Source organism: Gymnoscopelus braueri, assembly GCF_963280865.1.
Source record: "Gymnoscopelus braueri genome assembly, chromosome: 5".
In the NCBI taxonomy this organism is placed as follows: Eukaryota; Metazoa; Chordata; class Actinopteri; order Myctophiformes; family Myctophidae; genus Gymnoscopelus; species Gymnoscopelus braueri.
This window is the reverse complement of record NC_137606.1, coordinates 42,689,800-42,712,945: the sequence shown is the minus strand read 5'-3', so window position 1 is coordinate 42,712,945 and position 23,146 is coordinate 42,689,800. Positions and strand designations below refer to the sequence as shown.

The following is a 23,146-nucleotide window of genomic DNA, read 5'->3' as shown; positions in this document are numbered from 1 at the left end:
GTTATTACATATATTCAAGGTTAAAAGTATCCATAATTCTGTATCTTTAAGTCCATGTTCTAGTCAGTGGGCCTCATTCAGGAAGAGTGGGTACGCTTAGATTTCATACTAAAGCACAAATACATTGGGCCTCATTCAGCAACGGTACTTAAGAGGAAATTTCTTCTTAAACCCACTTAAGAAGTTTTTAAGAAGATTTTGGTATATTCCAATGTTTTCTTAGCTGTGATCTGTTCTTAGGTAAGAACAAAATCTACGCACACTTTCTTAAGAGGTTTTTTTTTCTTAGACCCATTTACGAGGTTTTTAAGAAGATTTTGGTATACTCCAATGTTTTCTTAGCTGTGATCTGTTCTCAGGTAAGAACAGAATCTACACACACTGATGAGCACTCTTAGGCTGGCCTTTGAGTTCTTAAGTGTGACATGTTTGTGCAAAAATAATTAATTCTCTAAGTTTCTTCAATTCTACAGTTGTATAATATGAAATTCATAATGCTTATCATGTGTACTTTTTTTTTCATTTAAAAAAGTTTGTATAGTGACCTATATATATAGACAGTAATTCTATATAGACAGTAATTCCTATATATATATATATATATATATATATATATATATAGAGAGAGAGAGAGAGAGAGAGAGAGAGAGAGAGAGAGAGAGAGAGAGAGAGAGAGACATACATACATACACACACTGTATATTAACATATATATACATACCAATCCCACCGCATATAATAACACTTATATCTACATCAATTATGTAAATGGTTCCAAGCTGATGGGTTAATTAGTGATTGATAATTCTATTTATAGGACCAAAGGCCTCTATCTGCACCCTTCACCAACTCACACAATGGCAATTTTGTTGCTGCTGCAAGATGCTGCCGATCGTGCCCTGGGGAGGGAACGCATTTTTCAGGACCATGTAGACCCATTTGCCCGAAGCGACCAGTATTTATTTTCACGGTTTAGACTACCAAGAGCAGTTTTGATTGAACTGTGTAACAGTTTGGAGCCAGCACTGCGGAGCCGTACCAGACGTTCCAATCCAGTACCACCACATGTGATGGTACTTTCTACCTTGGGCTTTTTAGCCACTGGTACATTCCAAACCGTATGTGGAGACAGGGTGGGTGTCTCTCAGCCAACCATCAGCCGCATTCTGCCACCAGTCCTGGATGGATTAATTAAACTGGCCCCACTGTATATAAAGTTCCCCTATACAGCAGCGGAACAGATACCCATAAAGAGAGGATTTCATTCTATTGCTGGTCTACCCAACACCATCGGCGCAATAGACTGCACGCACGTGCGCATTAAGGCACCCTCTCCAGACCCGTTCCCATACCTTAACCGCAAGCGCTACCATTCCATCAACGTACAACTCATCTGTGACTCTGAGAACAACCTTTTGAATGTGGTCGCCAGGTACCCCGGAGGTGCACATGACTCATTTATTTTTCATAACAGTTCTGTGGGTATGCGCCTTGAACAAGGAGCTGCTGGAGACGGATGGCTCATTGGTATGTATTTTATGTATATCTGTAGCCAACTCTATAGGCTAGGCCTACAAATTGAGCTTTAATTAAGTAATTATAAATGACTGCACCCGTGGCCTTATATTCTTATACATTGTTTTATTAGGAGATCGTGGATATGCCCTGGCCCCCTGGTTAATGACACCAGTCACCGGACCCCAGACTGCCCAGGAGGTGTCCTATAATGACAGTCACGCACGCACCCGCTCCACCATCGAGCGCACAATTGGCATACTGAAAGTACGCTGGTTGTGTTTGGACACAGCAGGAGGCAAACTGCTTTACAAACCGGAGAAGGTGCGTTTAAATAGAACAGCTCCAGCACCGGAGTGCACTGGCATATTAGTTTGTATTGGCCAGTGCGCTCAGTGCTGTATTTCCGAACGCACCAGTCTGATAATTAAATGAACACTCTAGATTTTTATACCTCAGCCAAAATGTTAAAGGGATACTTCACTTTCGGCGGGGGGAAACATTTAAAAAATATATTAAAAATAAATGAAAAAAGTAATGGAAAATTCATGGCCCCCTCACGCATTAGAGTGTCCTACTAATGTGTGAGGGGGCCTTTATTTTGCCATAACTTCTTTCATTTTTTTTTAATATATATTTTTAATGTTTATTTTATGTGAAAGTGAAGTATCCCTTTAAATCTGTCCTTTTCTAACTTTCAAATCTTTCCATCATTTTAGGTTTGTAAGATGATCATGGCATGCTGTGTCTTACACAACATAGCCATGAAACGTGGTGTACCTCTTCCCCCACTGCCACAAGAAGCTGCGCGTCCTGACGACGCACCGGTACCACACATTGGGCCAGATGACAGACCTGCTCACGACGTTCTGCAACAATTAATTGCTCGTTTCTAAATTATAATTATGTTCAGTTTCATTATTATTTCCCACATATCGATCGAACCCATATATCGAGGTTCAGTTTCATTATTATTTCCCACTATTAAAAGAAAGTACACAAAACAAACCAAGTGTCACTTGTTTGTTTTTGTTTTTTTTGTTTGTTTGTTTGTTTTTTTTATTACCTGAAATTTTCGTTTATGTCTGATAATTCATTCATAATGCGGGCCTGCGTTGCAGACATCTCTCGTAGGACCTCTAAGATCTGAATTAAACTGTGCGCAATACTTTCATTCGCTGTGGCGAGCCTCTCCTGTGTGTCCAACACCGCATCAGTTATTAAACGGGGACGTGGGGGGGCATTGGCAGGCTGGGCACGGGACCTGGGTCCACGCGAAGTGGAGGTACCGCTGCAGGAAGGTGTTTGTGATGATGATGGTGGTGGCTGTGCCTGTGATGATGATGATGATGATGATGGTGGTGGTGGTGGCGGCACTGACTCGTCATCGTATTCGGAGTCGGACTCGGAGAGGAGCAGCAGCGACGGTGGTTCTGAAATTAAAATTAAGCCATTAGTGACCGTTATTTGCGGGGGTTCAATTACGCACGCTTTATCTATGCCTACAGCAAAAGCAGATGTTTAACCTACAAACAGTAACACTTTAACACACGTAGCCTACATGACATGTTGAAGGGAAAACTGATTCACAAATATAATCACTTTACACACGGGGTGGCACAAACTGCTCTCCATATCATGCACACTATTGTAAGCATGCGGTCAAATACCTGACAAAAAAAAAGCTCACCTTCGGGTTCTGAGATGGTAAATGACGGCACTGTCACGGTGGTCAGATCAGAGTCCAGATTTTCGGTGGATGGCACACCGGACAGTGCCGTCTCGCCAATTATTGCCCCAATCCTCTCATCCTGTGGGGATATCTCCAGTGGGGGGCCCTGCCCACCCCCAGTAAGCAGCATCTCCCTTCTGTAGGCGGCAATTTTTTTTTTGGCCTCAGATTTTATATCGAACCATTTTTTCTTAACATCACCTGGAGAACGCTCCTCACCCCCTGACACTATATTTACCGCTACAGTTATTTCAACCCAACACTGGGTTTTGTGGGTGCCTTTAAAGCCCGAGCTGACACTACTGAAAAGAATCGCCTTGTTCTTTTCCACTTCCTGCAGCAGTACCTCCACTTCTGAACTTGACCAGTTTATTTTTCTTTTTACATCAAGGCCGTCAAGGCCTTTTGATTTAAGCTTGCGCTTAGCCTTTGACATGACTAGGTAATAGTATAGATAAGTACGCGTACGCTAGAATTATATTCGCTGTCTTGTCTCTCTCTGTGTGTGGGTGTGTTGCCTCTTCCGCATTCTGCCTTATATGGGGATTTAAGGGCGTTTCCGGGCGTTTCCTCTACTAATTCTGATAGACGGGCACGCGCTTACCATTTTAAATTCATCAACATAAGAACAACAGGTGCGAACAATTTGGCAGTTTAAGAACACGTCATGAATGAGACTTGACTTCTCTTAGGAATTCACTTAGGAAGAAATGTAAGAGGAAACTTTAGGAACTTATTGCTGCATAAGGCCCATTGTTTCCATGAGCATAGTCTGATTCATCATCAGTCTTTACGTACATTTAGTGTCAAGCACACTGAAACTCACGTCTGCTCATGGGTTAACCCTAACTTGCTGTTATTACAATGCCTTATTCTTCATGCAAAATTTAATACAGTAGTGTCAATTACTAAATGTTTGTGTCCATTTGTCAACACATATTTCCGAAAAGGAAATACATGTATTTAATTATTCTGACCAGACGCAGGGATAAATCATATCCCCACCGGTAATAAAAATGAATGGCCATAACATAAGAAGAGGCATGGATTTGAGGCCATTCGAGGTAAAACTCTACTGTAAACTACTATAGACTAATCTTGGAGTCCGAACATATAGTATAGTACTATTATAGTACTATTATAGTACTCAGCATCTGTTCGGACTCCAAGATCACAGGATGAGAGACAGATATCAGTGTGATATCCGCTGTGATTCATCACTGTCTCTTTTGGGCCTCTGGCTCCCTAGGCGGGCTCACTAACCACTCAGCTATGGCCGCCCCTAATGATTGTGGCGATTGTGGACCGCAGGCTGTGGATCAAGGGTTTCCACTGCTTATGATTGTGGAGTGTTATTATAGTTAAATATTGTTATTTTTGGACACTTTGAAACACTTTCTCTCAATGGTGAAAATCTTTTTCAACAAGCTTTACTTGTCCAGTTCTGCCCTCCTTTGCTTTTGTGCAAATGGATCCTTCTGAACAGATCTATTTTTGATCTTTTCATAGTTTAATTGTCTGACCACACCACATATGAATTAATCCATTGTCTTAAAAGGATTAAACACACATTTTGCTATTTTCAGGTTGCTATTAGCTATTATCAAACATTACTGACAAGACAGTAAGACAGCTAGACTGTCTTGTCCTCACCTGATGCAATCATGTACAGTACCTTGTACAATACCACAAATCTCCTGCAACATATTAATGAGCATGTCATCATTATTCAAACCAATTTGAATTCAAAGATTAGAGTGTGAATATTTTGTATGTTTTTACATTGTCATGAAAAAATTATATATAGACTATAATTTGTATTTATGTTGATGACCCCTGGTTAGGGTAGTTACACATTCAGATACATTAAATATTTTAATAATAAACGGGCCCCTTTTGATACGAAAATAACCCACTGGAAAAGTGAAGGTAGGCTATGCCACTGCACCTATGCAGACACCAGATGCAGTGTTGTCCTCGCGATTTCAGAATGTTGTTTTATGCCTATGACAACAACTTGTAAATCAACACAATTAGTTGATAGTAAGGCTAGTAAGACTGTCAAATTATCAGATTTTCAATAATAACAGACCAGGATTGAAAAATATGTGATTTGACCAATTACAACTATTTCATTATGAGTAGTTTTCAGTGGCAAAGTATTCTGTCTGTGGGATTTATATTAGTTGAAATAAGGTTATATTCTGGGCCAGATCTGACTAGTTATGACTTGATCTGGCCTCGATCGGACTCTCTCTGATTCATCCAGGATGTCCATTTTCGTGGTCAGGAATTATTTTGGTTGAAATCAGGTGATATTCTGTATGGAATGCCAAACTAAATAAATACATAAATATATAAATAAATAAATAAATACATAAATGGTCACATAAATGAATACATTTCAATATTTAATTATATATTTCTTTGCACAATTATTTATTTATTTTAGCATTTATTGCTTTATAAATTCATTTATTTATTTATGTATTTATATCTAGATACGGCAGCTTTGGCATTCCATAATTCTGGGCCAGATCTGACTAGTCTTGGTTTGACTGGATCTAGCCCCTATCGTCATTAGTATACAGAATGTTGGCTTTGCAGAGGACACAGGGTTACTTGGGGACAAGAGTGAGATCAAGTTGTGTAGGTTTCTGTGCGTCAATAAGCTTCAATAATTATGTTGATTATAAGGTCTCTGAACATTGGTATGATTCCATGCGTAGGTGTGTTGTAATGTAAGTTGAAATGTGAATGGGACAATAGCGAGAGAAAACACGCAAGTCAAACAGGTTGAGTGATAATTAAGGATATGGCAGCATTTAAGTAAGGGCATTTCTTATTGGTTAGTGGGCGGCACCTCATTGAGTAACACAGGTGTCCATGTTAGAGGGGTACCAGTCTTGATTAGATTTGCTCAAGGTAAGATGTGTTCCTCAGCACACTATATTTTCAATAAGAGTTTACTGTGATACTGTGATGAATACTGGTTATTCTATACATGCTAAATGTACCTACATGAAGTAGTGATGCTTTGTACATGTTTTCAGTTAGTCAATTTGACATACCAAACAGTATATTGTTTACAACACACTGCTGTTAATTCTGTTGTAGACTGCTGCTGAGGCGTGTTATACCAAAAGAGGTTTCTGACCAGAGAATTGTGTCTATTCTTACCAGGTACATATTGTTTTGTTTTATTTCATTGTATTGTATTGTGTTGTATGTTTATTGATTGTTAGGGACCAGTCGAAATTTACAGAAGAGGGTCCCTGGAGGAAAATAGGGGAGGGTCATGCCTTTCTAATTTTAGTCCAAGGGAGGGTCAGCTAATTTTACTTTAAATCCAAGGGAGGGTCATGCAATTTTGAATTGATGAAATAGTCTGTTTTTATATACCTTTTTAGGGACAGGTCGATTTTTAAAGAAGGGTACCCCTGGAGAAAATGTATGTAACTTGATCTAAAATGCCATGACCCTCCCTTAGACTAAAAGAAAAAAATCAATGGCCCCGATTCATAACGAGGGTCGTAAATATGGGGTAAATAAAGTTCGTAAAGGAGTTCGTATTTTGGTAGTCACAAACGGACGTGCAATTCCCAAAGGGGTTCGTATATCACAGAGACGTGCGTATGACCAGGTGTAGGAGCTGATTAATCTCGAAGTCTGCATCCAACAGCATCCAACTTTAACGTCACTTTACGGCACAGTGTTGCCATGTCCGCTTATTATAAGCGAATTTGCGCTTATTTTTCTGTAAAGTTGCTTTTAAATATTGGTAACAGAGTGGGTGCGGTTTGCTTGCTTCTAAAGTGTAGTTGGTTATTTGGGCTTGCTTCACAATTGTTCAATTGTTTTAACCTGTGGTTCTCAAATATTTTTATGTCATGGACCCCCAAGTTAATATGTAAGCTAATTTATCCCTATAAGCCCCATCTGAAAATGTTTTGTGCCAGCTGGAGGCAGATTTGTGTTGTTAGAATGTTTAAAAAATCTTCCAAATATTCCACATTTTATTACAAGATTTTTTTTTTAATATAGCAGATCTACAAGCTCACAACGGTTTAATTAAAGTGCTTAAATGGCCTAAGTGCCAGTTGCTTCTTTTGGGCTAATTTTCATAGACCTGGTTGCTTATTTCTCTCACAAAATCTGGCAACACCAGAGTTGCAGAAGTTTAACTTCTCGTCCAAACTTACAGCTGTCGGCCGCATTGCCTTGACACTGACAGAGAACTTGAACATCATTCTGATCTGTCTGGAAGCGAGTCCCACTATTGCACGATGGATCAGCTGAACGTAATGTGTAATGTTTACAAGGTTTAACCCCGCCAGCAAATAATAGACTAATAACCTGGAAAGGATATAACATTGCTCACGTTTACCAGGTAAAAAGATGATGTTGAAAATAAATCCAGGGCTATTCGATTATGGACCAGAGCTTATTGATTACTTATTGATTAAATTAGTTAATTTTTGATTAATATATCACTGTCCTACGTCTGAATGGGGAATGGATCTTCTGGACACAGCTTTCATCACTATAGTTTCCTCATCAGATGGTAACATTTATTAGGCTGTTGTGTGTGGCGTTCATGTGATCAATATACAGTAGAGTAGCCTACAGTAGGCTATTAGCCTACAAATTAATACCGCGGCACGGACACTGGTGCGTCAGTCCCTCCGCAGTTTCATTAAGGCATGATAGCCTATTTTCATTATTACGTGACACTTTGGCTCAGATGGCCCGCTGGCAAACACACTGAGGGACCTATATAATTCAGCTCTAAATGGAACTGATAGCCTAGAAAATAAATAAAAAGCGGTGGAATCTACATCATGTCTATATTATGCATAGGCTACAAGCAATACATCGTTTGACATTTATTTTTTATTTTTTATATATATGTTGACAAATGTTGGTCACATATATATTTTATTTGAGGTTTGCCACTGTTGTAATTGATTTTGGCATGAAGAATAAAGCATTCTAAAGACATACGCACATTTCAGCCCTGGTAAGACAGCCTCAGTGCTGACCTGAGAACGTGCGCACCTGACGCACCAAACACAGACCAAAAAACGTTTATGAATCCGACTGCAGGTGTAGGATTTGTCCTAGATGCCAGTACGTACAAAATATGGTCGTAAATCCCTTTATGAATCGGGGCCAATGACCCTCCCCAAGTGATAACATTTTTTTTTTAACCCTCCCCGCCTAGGAGTGAGTGTCACGACATATTGTCCCACGATATAGCCTATTGTGGTATTAAAATATGACGATATATTAGAGGTATTGTCATGATGTCATACTGTATCGTAATATTTTTTTAATTAAAAGAAAACACTTTTTTTTGCCGGTGAAAGTTATAGGAGTTCTTACTGTATGGTGTATGATATGAAGTGTAAATCTTATCGGAATCACAGTAATTATTAATCATGTCTTCCATCATATTCAAGGTATTTTGGAGAGAAATGAAACAGACTCCAGTCACTTTCAGTTTAAAGCACTGTTTGCCTCAAATTGCCCTTTTCCCAAAAGACCCATTTGAAAAATATATATATATATATATATTTTTTTTATGGCCTGCCAAACATCTGTGGCCCTTATCAAGACAAACATTTGACAAATAATTATAATTTCAACAATCTTAATTATTATTTATAATTAAAATTTAAATGAGCTGGCTGCCATCAGTCAGTTTTAGTCTCAGGCCAGGGGTCATCAACATGTCCGTACAGTCGTACACGGACAAACATGTCCGTGGTAAGACATGTCTTTGTCCGAGGCACATTTTTTATTTTGAAAATAAATTCTAGATATATATTTTCTTCATTATAATGTAGAACCGTATAAAAATGCGTTTGAATAACTTGGACTAAAATCACATAGGCCTAGTACACGATGACTGATTCATGAAGGGCATGGCAGGATTGAAAGGAATGCAGTGTCACAATAGCTTGATGCAAAGGTGCCTAACTTTGATCAGAGGTGAGTGGGAGGTCTGATGGTGAGGCTGTGGATCAAGGGTTTCCATGGATTATGATTGAGTGTTACTATGGTTATTATTAGCATTATTGGACACTTTGAAACGCTTTCTCTCAACTGACATAAATCAACTTTACTTTACTCCAGTTCTGCCCTCCTTTGCCTCGGTGCTCCTTCTCAACAGATGACATGCCTTTTTTTTTTGCTCTTTTCCCGCACCATTTCCACTGTGGTCACTCACATTACTGTTGACTTTAATTGTTTCATTGTCTGACACACCTCATACTCCATTAATCCATTGTCTTAAAAAATTAAAAAATACTAGTATCCCACAAAGGATTGAACGGATGTTTTGACATTTTCAGGTAATCTTGTTGTCTTGTTGTCCTCATATGATCAATCATGTACAGGTAAAACATACAATACCACAAATCTCCTGCATCATATTAATGAGAATGTCATCCTGACACTTTATGAGTCACCAAAATTATTCAAACACTTTTTTTTAAGATTCAATTGTGTATTTTAGAATATGTTTTTACATTATAATGAAAAATATGTAGGCTAAATATATTTTTCTTTAAAAACTAAAAGGAAAAAAAGAGTGCCACGGACATAGACAAGTCTTGCCACGGACATGTTTGTCCATGTACGGACATGTTGATGACCCCTGAAGGAGCTATTTGCTACCAAGGCAAAGGAGGGCAGAACTGGACAAGTAAAGCTGGTTGTCGTTAGTTGAGAGACAGTGTTTCAAAGTGTCCAATAATAACAATTATAACAACTATAATAACTATAATAACACTCCACAATCACGTCTTGGATCTAAATTTACTTTTTCAATGCATTTTGAAACAATGACAATACCCTTGTTTACTTTGGGTTAAAAGGTCTCCGCACAATATCCTGCAGTATTTCTCAAATGTCATAAATACATATACCTAACATCTGAAACAAGTATTGGTGCATTAGTATACTCATATTTGAATTTAGATCATGAAATGTAGCAAATTTGTTAAAGAAAACACTTCTACGGAAGTGATTGGCACCCAGCAAAATGAAACATAATAAACATAGTACATTTAGCTAAAAGCTTATGTTTCATACATTTAAAAAATCACAACCTACTGTGTAATGAAAGGTAGAAAAAAAAAAGCAGCACACCTTGGCCCAAAATGGCTGAAAATCAATCAAAATGCTACCACCAAATTATGAAAGTGCAGACTGCATCTCCTTTGGCTGACTGATCACACCATTGATGGATGCTGGGGCACCAACTTCAGACTCAATAAGTATGTCTTGCAGCCCTGCATCACCAAACCTTTTTCCTAAAATACCTAGGAAGGACATGTATGAAACCCTATGTCCGTGGCACTTTTTTCTTTTTCTTTCTATAATTATTTTTTTTGAGAGAAAGTGTTTCAAAGTGTCCAATAATAACAATAACAACTCAATTATAATAACACTCAACAAGCATAATCCATGGAAACCCTTGATCCACAGCCTCACCATGAGACCTCCTCCTCAACTCTCATCAAAGTTAGGCACCATTGAATCAAACTATTGTGACATTGCATTCCTTTAGATCATGCCGTGCCCTTCATGAATTACTCATCATGTCATCATGTTCTTTTTTGTACACTTTTGTTTTGACACTCAAGTATTTTTCCTTTGTCCCATCGGCATGCTTTTCCATCAACATGGATTCGGTCTACCGTACCTGTTCACCTTCTTTTCTGTTCTTTGAGAAAGTGCACAACGGACCTGTTGCGATCAGTGTTGCCATATTTTGCGAGAGAAATAAGCAAATAGGTCTATGAAAACAAGCCCAAAAGAAGTGGCTTAGTGACATCGGCTACTTGAAAATAGCCGATCTACAAGCTCACGTGAGCTTGTACATTGGCTATTAAGAAAAACTCTTGCAATAAAATAAAGAATATTTGGAATATTTTTTAAAACATTCTAACAACACAAATGCTCCCTGGCACAAAACATTTTCATGAAAAGATTTGAGAACCACTGGTTTAATTATTATTTTTTTAAGCCTAAATAAGCAAGTACCTAAATAAGCCTAAATAAGCAAGTACACTTTATAAATAAGCCACACAAAGCTACTAATTTTACAAGCAACTTAACAGAAAAAGAAGCCCAAAGTCGCTTATAATAAGGCGACATGGCAACGCTGATGCTCGCCTCGCCCTCACATTTTTGATTGTGTGAGTGCTGTCATGCTCGTTTGAGCTTATATGTGTTTGGGAATGTTGTTGAAGGTTATGTTATTTCGTCAGCTGACACCCAAGCCATACTACATTTATTTGATATCTCCGACGTCTGAACACATGCTGACAGACAGACAAGAGTCCCTGGCTGTTTACTCAGCCACCGTGACTGTGAGACAACGTTAGACAACGTTTCTCAGACTGGACACATAGAGAAACACAATTTAGCTGTTTGCTCAATCTCATTGTATTTAAGATACCCAAGCCAAGCCATACGACGTTTCTTTGATATCTCCGACATCTGATCTCCAAAGCTTTTCTTCCAGGTTGGAAATGTATGCAATTTAACTTTTTTAATTTAACGTCTGAAACCTTGGCATTGCATCCGATAATGCAGCACTGTCCTACCATTGCTAAATTAGAGCAACAGACAAGTTGGAGATAGATAAAAATGTACACCGTCTACTTGCTGGACAACAAACACAGGACTACAGACTACACTACACTACTCTACACTTGTGGCAGCTGTCAATCTACTCACTCACTATGGCGGCGAAAGTGGGCTGATTTAACGGCATCTCGACCCTGCGACGTCGCTATGCCCGGCCCCTATACACACACACACACACACACACACACACACACACACACACACACACACACACACACACATACATACATACATACATACATACATACATACATACATACATACATATACTATTATATATATATATATATATATATATATATATATATATATATATATATATATATAGGAAGGAAATCGTTGAGATGCATTGTGAGCTTGTAGATCTGCTATTTTCAATCGATTTTTTTAATGTGATAACATAATACATATGTGTGTGTGTGTGTGTGTGTGTGTGTGTGTGTGTGTGTGTGTGTGTGTGTGTGTGTGTGTGTGTGTGTGTGTGTGTGTGTGTGTGTGTGTGTGTGTGTGTGTGTGTGTGTGTGTGTGTGTGTGTGTGTGTGTGTGTGTGTGTGTGTGTGTGTGTGTGTGTGTGTGGCTTACCTGCTGACGTTTCTGCTTGAGGGAGTTGATCCTTCTGCTGTTTTCCTCTCACATTAATGTCAATAAAACGCCGGTAGAATTATACAAAATATTTTTGCTTTGTTTTGGTCAGAGTGGAAGTGTTTTTTTTTTGCGGCCATCCTATTGGCCGACAACTTGCATGTGACCGAAAACCGCACCACCCCTATTGAAACTAGAATATTCGCAATTCTGGGAAATTGCAAGTGTGGTTGCGCCAACGCGAGTCGCGGGTTGCGGTCGCTGGGACACGAGGAATACACCGGGAGGAATACCATTGGAGGCCATACACGTGCGATCCAAATTCGGTGCAGATCGGATCCTGCGTTCCTGATACATGGCGTTTTGATTTTAAGAAGTAGGCCTCTCCCACTATAGAAAATGGCCCCTCCCACAAATGTTGTAAGCCAATTATATTGTCACGTCACTCCTGAGATCACTTGCATTTCATTTTGAGAGGATTGAAAAATCATGTTTTTGCATCAAACGGCTACATTTTGCGCATTTGTGGCACCCCCTATGTATCAAAGTGAAAATGCTTTTGGGGAGTTGTTGAGTAAACCACCGTTGACAAATTTGGGGTTGACTGGAAGTTTTGTTCATAATTTTTGGCATCATTTGTAAAACAAGCCCCTCCCCTTTGGAAGCCTATTACAGACGAACGGTATGGTTTCCGCTTTGATATGTTTATCGCATGGGTTCAGCGATTATGTGTACCAATTGTGAGATTTGGACAAAATCTGTAGGAGAAGGTGCAAAAACTGTGTTTTGAAGATCTAAAAATTTTAAAATCTATCCAGACACAAACGGGCGTGGCCTATATGGGGAGTTGCGTCATGCCCCAAGGAATCCAGGTTTTTTGATTCTACGACCTACGGTTCAAGAGTTATAGGCTGAAACGTAAAGTGGGCTGTTATAGCGCCATCATGAGGTCAACTTGTGTAATTTTTTTTTAAATAATTTGGCACTGGACTCTTAACCTCCCCTCCGAGTCTTGTAACTGTAGCCCTTACGGTTTCGGAGAGAAACAAATTTGTTTTCGCATTTTCTCATGCAAGTCAATGGGGAAAATGAATTCACTAATAAATTAATATCAATTAAATCATACAACTTCTCTCTCTTAGCAAAATACAGTGTGTGGCGCAAAAACTGTGGGAGGAGTAGCGGGACAAAATAGTCTGGTTGCCCTGTTAGGGCAACCACACTAAATATTACTACGCCTAGTAAGAAATAGTACCGACTTTAAACACTCATTGTAAAAATACTGCAGGAAAGCAGATGGAGAACTTTTTGTTTCTTATTTACTACCAATAGATCTTTTTTAAGAAGCAGAGATTATTTAGATCCACCTGATGGGAACGAATCTGAACGAAAAGGGCCTTGACCAGACGGCCTACTTAATGGAATGCACTACTGTACCTTGCCAAACCAAATGGTTTAGCTGGTAGAACTTGATATCTTTCTGTCCTCAAGTAACACAGTCTTTTGAAAAGCCAGCAATCTCTATATTAGCCATATGATGTATAATACCCACCCACTCACCTTTGCAGCTAAGTGGCCCTTTTGAGGTTGAAGCACTGTCTGTACTGATGAGACTCAACTATTATAATCCAAAATAATTAGGATTTAATTTGTTGGTCGCTCAGTAGTTAAAGCAGACATACTGTACTATTGTTTTAAAATGTGCAGCACATTGGAATAGACCCTATGACACATTAGGAGTCCATTAGTATACATTTAGGGCTAGGCCACTGTGTTTTTGGTACAATGATTATTTTGCATGTCCGTGGCGAAAATGAAATATTAAGGAAAATATCCATCACAAGCTGCCATGGTGATGACCCCTGCTCCCACCTCATTATCCTTAGAGCTGCAAACAACTTGATTTGATACAGGCAGCAAGCATGTTAAGTTCACTCCCCCATCAATAAATTGTTGCTTTAAGTTTTACACTTCACGTTCTGTGCAGATTAGCTAGCTTTTGTTAGCTTAGTTTGTACAGAGTCAGGTTCATTGTTTCTCCCTATTTCCAATCTACAGTATGTGATAATTAAGTAAACTGGCTCCTGGCTGTAGCTAGAGAATTATTTTTCCCTGGTCTGCTACTGCTGAAGCATGCATGTTACTGCATGCTGCATTAGTTTCTCACCTCAAATGTTTTGCAGGTACATATTTTAGTACATTTTGATCTTCACCTGCCTTATCTGTTTTATTTGATCATTAGTATTGAAGAATGAAAATGGGAATGATGGCCAATAGGCTACATAGAGAAATGTTAATTATTTAAATTTGTACATGGTAATGAGAACGTAATGCTTATTTTACTGAAATTTGCACTGATGAAAGTCCCACATGGACTGAAGCTGTCAAATGAAATTGTAGTTACTTTGCCCTCATCTTAAAGTTAACGTGTTAGGCTGTTTGTGGTATGATGCAGGGATAACGGGATAGCTGGGCACTAGGGACATCTGGGCACCTCGATGTAAAATTGGCTATTCTGTCCAACATGTTAATACATTGGGTGCCAGAGGTTTATTAAAATATTATACGTTGAGTGCCTGCATTTCTTCCATCCACTTGCGTTATACGTTTCGTGGTGTAGAAGCCCCGACGAGGAAGTGCATGTAAACAAAGCGTGCGTGCGAGACGGCGGAGGGTCCCGACTAACGCCTGGAACAATAATATTTCTAACGCGATCCTCCATTGCAGCGTGATCGCCGATCGAAAACGGCTCGTTTTCACCACATTAAAAAGAAATGGAGATATTAAGCTTTTAGTCAAGGAGATAACATTGAAAACGCCGACCGGAAGGATTTTTGACATGGAGCCAGATCCAGCTTCTTCTTCTCAGAAACTCCTTGGGTGATGTCAAAGTTTCGTTTTAGCGCCCCACGTGGCCCTCATGTATAAAAATAGAATTGGGTCAAAAACGGTCCGGACCGTTTTCGGCACTTCTCGTTTGGATCCTCAAAAACGGTCCGGACCGTTTTTGGCATTCAATGTGTTAAACAAATAAAATATTTGGAAAATGTTTTAAAGTAAAGTTTACATGATTAGAATATGCTTAAACATTCGGCAATTAAGGTCTAACATTTCTACAATTGCTACAAATTTCTACAAAACAGATGCAGTCATTTTGGGGCATAAACAAGAAGTTGAAGGATAATCTGATAATGATGTACTTTACATTACTTTCAAATATATAAACTTTTACAATTTTGGTCAAAATAACATGGCCCATGTCATTACTGCCATTACCCTCAATGAGGCAGAGGAGAGGGTACTGGCAGTAATGACATGGGCCATGTTATTGTGGAACATCTTGCTCCAATAGCTACCATTACTTAGTGCAATAGATTCAACATTAGCTTGCATCTGATATAAAATCAAGGATCAGTCTCTCAACAAAGCCACATTCTTTAGCTTAAAGCCATTACAATTGCGTTGATGGCTTGTTAATGACCGTCATTGATTCTAAATAGAGTAGACCAAGGTGTTACTTGATTTGAATCCTTTGTATCCTTTGAAATAGAGAGGGGTCATTGACCACTGTTCTGCTGTACTTGGGACCAGTACAAATACTGAAATATGGCCTTTGAATGTATTTCATTGTGATGTGATGACTAAGAGGTTTAATGGGAATATTGAAGCCTAATGGTTATATTGTAAAAGTGAAAATATGCAAATGTATTTAAGGGACAGCAGCTCATACACACAACAGATATACAGATACTCACCTGTAAAACACCAACTCATATTCAACACATTCACCCACACACATACATGCTATACCTACCTGGAACACACACGCATGCATGCACGCACGCACGCACACGCACACGCACACACACACACACACACACACACACACACACACACACACACACACACGTATACTTACAGTACCTGGAAGGGAATAACTGTACACACACATATGCTCACCTTGAAGGTGCTATGGGCTTTCTTAAAAAGAGAGACATTGTTGCAGAACAGGGAAATGTTGATTTATTGTGATATTTGTGATTGTATTATTGTGAATAAATGAGAGGAAAATTAGGAACGCAAGTGAACGGGTTCATGTCTTCATTCCTGTGCCTGTTTACATTGTTTTTCAGAGACTGAGGCAGTGAACCAAAAATCAATCCTGTCAATCCTCAATCCTGTTATGTGGTACCCGACCTAACCTGGGACCCATCCATCCCATTGGCTTCACGGATAGGCTGAGCTTCGCGTCACCTTTGTGCTCCTGAAAAACTCATTATTTTACAAGGTCATGCACAAAATGTCTGTGTTTCGGTGGTCTTTGTGTCTCTGTGTGCTGTTCGCCAACATGTTGTTGATCTACATATACCTGTACCTGTACCTGAGACATGTATCAGAGATGCCTCCTCAGGTCTGTCCTCCCGGTCACTTCAAAATAGACGCCATGAAGAACTGCTCGTCCTGGCTGCAGTGTCCGCAAATCATCGCGGAAGTGCGCACGTTGAAACTGATCGGCGAGTCTCTCGTAAAGAAGGTGTTCCTGTCAGAGTGGAGAGGTCAGAAGGTGGCGTTGTCCAAAGCGAAAAACTCTCCGTTAAAGAAGCTATTTGTCCACGATGTCTCCATGCTGCAAGCCCTGCAAGGCCCCCACGTGGTGCAGCTGGTGGGTGCGTGCCTAGAGGAGCACATGATAGTCACTGAGTACCACCCACTGGGCTCCCTGTTAAACCTGGACGCTGTGCTGAAACAGGAGAGACACCGGCATCACGACACCTGGCAGATACGCCTGAGGTTGGCCGTGGACTACGTGTCTGTCCTCAGCTACCTCCACGACAGCCCTGTGGGCTGCCGTGTTATGTGTGACACAGAATGGTTAATCCACACCTTGACCCAGTTCCTGCTGAGCAGCGACTTCCGTCTGGTGGTCAACGACCTGGACATGCTGCCGGAGGTGGACGCTGCCAGGGGCCTGCTGGTCAAATGCTTCGACAGGAAGCTGACCGGGGACTTTGTGGCGCCGGAGCAGCTCTGGCCGTACAAGGGCCTGGCCTTTTCAGACAAGCTCATGCCCGGCTACGACGAGAAGTCGGATATCTGGAAGATCCCGGAGGTGACGCGCCACCTGATGGGGAGCGTGGCCGGGGGCGACGTGGCCCTCTCCCACCTGTCACAGGTCCACGCGAAGTGTAAGAGGACAGACCCCGTGCTGCGGCCCGCCGCTCAGGAGGTGCTGCAGGTCTACAAGCTGGTCTACAACATGTTGCTGGAGAACAGAAAGTACAACTAACTACCAATTACAATGTCCCATATTTGAATACTGGGCCATGTTTGGTCACCCCAGACTTCAGGAGCAGGAAATGGATTCACAATAGAGCAGTGCCAAACCCAAATCGCCGAGGGCAATTTATTTTTGCACTTTCTTTTTTTGAAAAAAAAATGTTCAGAACCCAAGATATCATGATTTGAAGATTTTCTGCTCAATTCACATCTTGTTTAACTTCTTACTGAAAAAGGCTGTATCTCGGCTCCAGAGCACTTTTTTTTTTACAATGTATTTTTGGCCTTGGCACAGGGATGATAAAGCCAGAAATAAGTTTGGCACTGAGGGCTCTATTCAGAGCCAGATTTGAACAAACCACTAATTAGGGATTTCGGACTAGGCAAGAGGCGTTTCCCCGCAAAATTCGGTATTCTATGGCACCCCCCTCACCCGCCAAACACCTGAGCTACCCGTTACATTATGCATAGGTGTGGTTTGGGCGTTACAATGATAAAACCAATCACCGTGCCAGAAGCCATTGCCTTTAAGAGAAGACTGCGCTAGCCGTCATCCCGATCCAATATATGCTCTAGCCTATCTACCTGTCTGCACTGTTGCCTGGTCTGATTATTATAAGCCACATTGGGCTTGTTTTCCTTCTTTTATTTTTTTTTATCCAAATACATTTTTATATTAATTTGTAGCCTATTGTGTTCACAATAAGCTTGTCATATTAGTCAGATCCGGAATAGTATATGAAAGCCATTTAAAATATGTATACTATTGGTACACACTGGCTGCTCCCAAATAATTAATTACATCATGTTGCGACAACGCTCCTACGTGGTACACAGACAAACAGTAGCACATGGGTATAATAAATTGGACAGTTTTAGGAAAGGTCTAGAGCCTATGTACTCACGTTGGCTGTTATCGTTCTATTTCCACCGTTCTAATGGATTCCAGGGGTGTGTAAACATCTCTGAAGTTGCTCCATAGTTTCCTCTGAAGTGACGCAAAGTTAACTTACATCCATATTGTCCCCGTTATCTTTCATCATCCACCTTTGTTCAGTAATCCCGAACAGAGCTAAACTTTAAGTTTACATCAATCAAAGCCTCTCAAACCCAGACACATTGCTGCGATGCGTATGTGCGTCGCCTACCCAAAATAACAGACATACAAGCTATCAACGGCGCTGCGTCATGTCGTGTCGACAGTTACAGATCTGTTATTTTGGGCAGCATACAATGAGGCGCGCGCGCGCCACGGAGTAGCCTATCACTAAACCAAAAACATTACATTACGTGGTCAACAACATACTAGACATGTAACTTGCTTGGAGCTTTTAATGCAGTGGTTCTCAACCTGTGGGTCGAGACCACAATGGAGCACCCAACGCCTGGCGAGCTTGTAGATCTGCTATTTTCACAATATTTATCTGTGGAACCGAGTCAAACAAAATGGGGGGGTCCCCAGTTCAAATATGGTTATTTTGGGGGGTCATGAACGTAGCGTTTGCATGGGAGGCGTTGTGAGCTTGTAGATCTGCTATTTTCAAATAGCTGATGTATATGTTAGAGTGCTCATGTGGCCCATAGTCGCTTGACTCGCTTCTTTTGGGCTGGTTTTCCTAGACCTGGTTGCTTGTTAGTTGTTTTTCCTCACAACACTGGCACTGATGATAACTAGACGGCAGCCGTCATAGAATCAAAATGACCCCGCTGGGAGTGGTGGTGGCGTTTGTGGTAGAGTGACCATGGGTTTGTATGAAGAGAGATAGCGCATTTGCGGTAGAGTGAGCATCGGTTTATATGAAGAGAGAGAGCACATTTGCGGTAGAGTGAGCATGGGGTTGTATAGAGAGAGATAGCGCATATGCGGTAGAGTGAGCATCGGTTTATATGAAGAGAGAGAGCACATTTGCGGTAGAGTGAGCATGGGGTTGTATAGAGAGAGATAGCGCATATGCGGTAGAGTGAGCATCGGTTTATATGAAGAGAGAGAGGCATTTGCGGTAGAGTGAGCGAGCATGGGTTTGTATAAAGAAAGAGCGCATTTCACACACAGATCATTCATATATTACCAAGATTTAATGAGAAATAAGGCTTCTTTAGAAAAATGACTGACGGGCTGGGCTGGGTCTAATTTGTCAATTATTAGTCGAGCCGGGCTGAAATATTTAGGGGATATGAAAGCTCTAGTTAGTAGTTTGAAGTGCTCATGTGGCCTTAGAGTTGCTTCTTTTTGTTTTCATAGACCTGCGGACTGCGGTTGCTTATTTCTCTCCAAGGCTGGCAACACGGCTCATGGTCCAACGCACAAAGCCATTGTAGTGTCTGTGTGCACTTGACGGGTGATTTTATAAACCAGCGGGTGCTTCTAGAATCCACTATCCCCCGTCCCCAAGCCGTACCCATGTGTGTCTGTAGAATTGCAATGTGGGGGATATAGCAACAACACGCCCACGGGCACACCTCCACGCGCAAATAACGGCGTCGGCATAATAGTGACGGGTAGAGCAGGTGCTAGAATAACCTATTGGGGCGGCGCAGGTCCATTATCCCGATTTAACGGGGAATTTTTGGCCTGAGAATGGGGCCCTGAGGGCCCTTATCTGGGCCGCCTTACCCTTTATCCCCATTTTTTACTATTTTGAAAAACATTTTCAAATAGTTCAAAAAGCCGATCTACAAGCTCAAGAAGTTTAGGGATAATGGGTAAGGCGGCGCCCAGAATAGGGCCGTATATGAGTTAATCCAGCCCTGGTTTGAAGATTTGGTTTTGTGTTTTTAAAGGTTTGAGGAAAACGGGTTAAGGTTTCAAGAAATGTGTTTTAGCAATTATTGTGGAAAAGACTGTAATCTCTGTTGAATTTAACACAATTTAACACACACACACACACACACACACACACACACACACACACACACACACACACACACACACACACACACACACACACACACACACACACAGAGAGAGAGCGAGAGCCTCCTCCGTAATCTACGTCTCTGGGGCCAAATTTGGGCCCCCCTTCATCCCTAGACATAGACATAGACCCCTGGGGGGACTCCCGGTCAACTAGGTACATGTCTATATTTGACGCGTTGTGAGCTTGTAGATCTGCTATTTTCAAATATTGTAGTACTTTTACTTTTGGTACTTTAAGTACATTTTGATACCAATACTTTTGTACTTTTACTCAAGTATTTTTATTCTGTACATTTAACTTGTAATGGAGTACTTCTACATTGCAGTATTGATACTTTTACTTAAGTAAAACATTTGAGTACTTTTTCCACCACTGCTCTCAGTCTTGTCTGGGACAGACAGTCTGCCTTCTGTCCCCAGGATCAGAAGTTAAAGTTTGTAGAATTGATTGATTGATGTACTTTATTTAGTAAGACATGAGAATAACAGTACATGGAAGTACAAATTCACAATACAAGGTCTACTAAACTGGAAGACTCATTAAGCACTGAGCTTGTTTAAGATGAGATCCCCATGCACACAAATCATGATGACATATAAGAGACAGACAGATATACACACTACTATACAGAATGTCATACAATCAGCTTACAGGTTACTGGTATGAAGAGTGAAAACAAGACCAGGAGACCTGGTTCTGCCAGACCCAGAATGAAGTCCTAGTATGTAACACACCTACAAACCACTTTATAACTGAGGTTCATGATGTCATGAATAGTTCGTGACGAAAGGGGACTTCACGAACTCCCTTTGTTGAGCCAAATCTGGGTTGAACATGATTCGTGGAGCTGCCTCTGGTGTTATGATCGTGGACTTCATTAACGTTTTGGAAGTATTTTGACAAATATAGGGGGATCCCAATGTTGTGGTGTATCTTAAGACCAGGCCCATTGCAAGTTGCTGTACTCTGTCCTCAACCCTGAGCCATCCTGAGGCCAAGAAGTAGCCTTACTAGTTTGTTTTGGGATAACTTTTTTTCAGGCCAAGGACCCCTTAGTTGAGAGAGAGATGAAGCAGGGACCCCCACACCTTTTTCATAGATTCCATATAGTTTCATTGCTTGATATCACGATCATCAGTGTATTTTGGATTCATGTTAATGTGTATTTTCAAACATTTAACCACTTAAACCGTCAATACTTAATAAACTTTACCTTTCACTCTTGGCCTTTGGCTCTGTACTTAGTCTGCTCTTTTTTCCGTCTACACCAAAACGCTTTGCCGAAAATAGCCGATCTGTGAGGCGTTGTGAGCTTGTAGATCAGCTATTTTTGGCTAAAATTCCTCAGAATTTGGATGCTATAGGGTTCAAGTGTTTAATGTAAAAAAGAAAAAAAGTTCGTATCACACAAAGATTTGGCGGCCCCCCTGTTGTAACTCTGAGGACCCCCTCAGGGGTCGCAGACCCCCTGTTGAAGACCCCTGCTGTACATGATATGGACGTTAGTTAAGGTGCAAGAATAATAAATATCAGCTCATCGTACATGGGATTAAAGGAGTACTTCATCCAAGTACTGACTATTTCTATCATTTACCTACTAGGTGATGTCTTTAAGTCACAGAGAATTTTTGTTTGTAAAACATTCCTCCAAAATGAAGAATAAATGTCAGGAAAAAAATTGTCAGGATCAACTTGGTTTGCATTTGTTTACGGGCCAAAAGAGCTTCTCCTGAGCCTCTTCACAATGAAAGTCAATGAAGAGCCTGTATTGGATTATCAATTTCTAATAAATGGAGCAATTACTTTTGATTCCTTGCCCACCTTTGGAGTTACATCATGGCAAGGTAACTACACAACCCAAACCTTTACCAAAGTGGTCTAGCCCTTTAACCCATTGACCTGAAGCCGATTCTACAAATGTCTTCTAAATCACAACAGTTTTCTAAAAAACAAAATATTGCTATATCAGTGGTTCTCAAACTTTTTCATAATTGTCAAGGACCCAATAATCAAAATAATATCTACTAATATCAATGTTCAAACAGTACAAATAGTAAATAGTAAAAATAATACTAACAGTCAATTTAATATGCCAATACAATATTCAATGCAACAACCCAGTACAAATAGATTGATTACCACAGAGCTGAGAGCTTCTAAATGATGAACTATTAATCATTTAACTGTTCTCAAGCACATCTGGGGATCCCCTGACACCATGTTGACAAGATGTTTGGTAACTTGGTGACAGCAGCATCATGTTAACCCTAACCCTATAGCCAAGTCAAATCAGCCAAGGTTAAAAAAAAAAGAAACGTGGGAGTTTACAAAGCAATAATACAATGAGAGTTTATGAAAGTCTATTATTGTCTTCTATAGTGATGTCATGTCCTGGACTTGTGTTGCTGTATGAGAGGAGTCTTTTCTCTCTTTCCATCTTGCTGTACCTCTACCTCCCTCT

The 23,146-nt window shown here is 40.4% G+C and overlaps 1 protein-coding gene across 1 annotated transcript; it reads left to right on the top strand.

The window, feature by feature from the left end:
• The first annotated feature begins 6,362 nt into the window (after positions 1-6,362).
• Positions 6,363-18,968, top strand: LOC308085384 (protein O-mannose kinase-like). Its single transcript, XM_080428533.1, has 2 exons — positions 6,363-6,430; positions 16,626-18,968. Exon 2 carries the CDS (start codon positions 16,782-16,784, stop codon positions 17,775-17,777), a length of 996 nt encoding a protein of 331 aa, XP_080284659.1. The 5' UTR covers positions 6,363-6,430; positions 16,626-16,781; the 3' UTR covers positions 17,778-18,968.
• The last annotated feature ends 4,178 nt before the right edge of the window (positions 18,969-23,146 follow it).

Bases quoted from the DNA above. Each gene is read 5' to 3' on its own strand.
- LOC308085384 (XM_080428533.1), top strand. From the start codon at position 16,782: ATGCACAAAATGTCTGTGTTTCGGTGGTCTTTGTGTCTCTGTGTGCTG.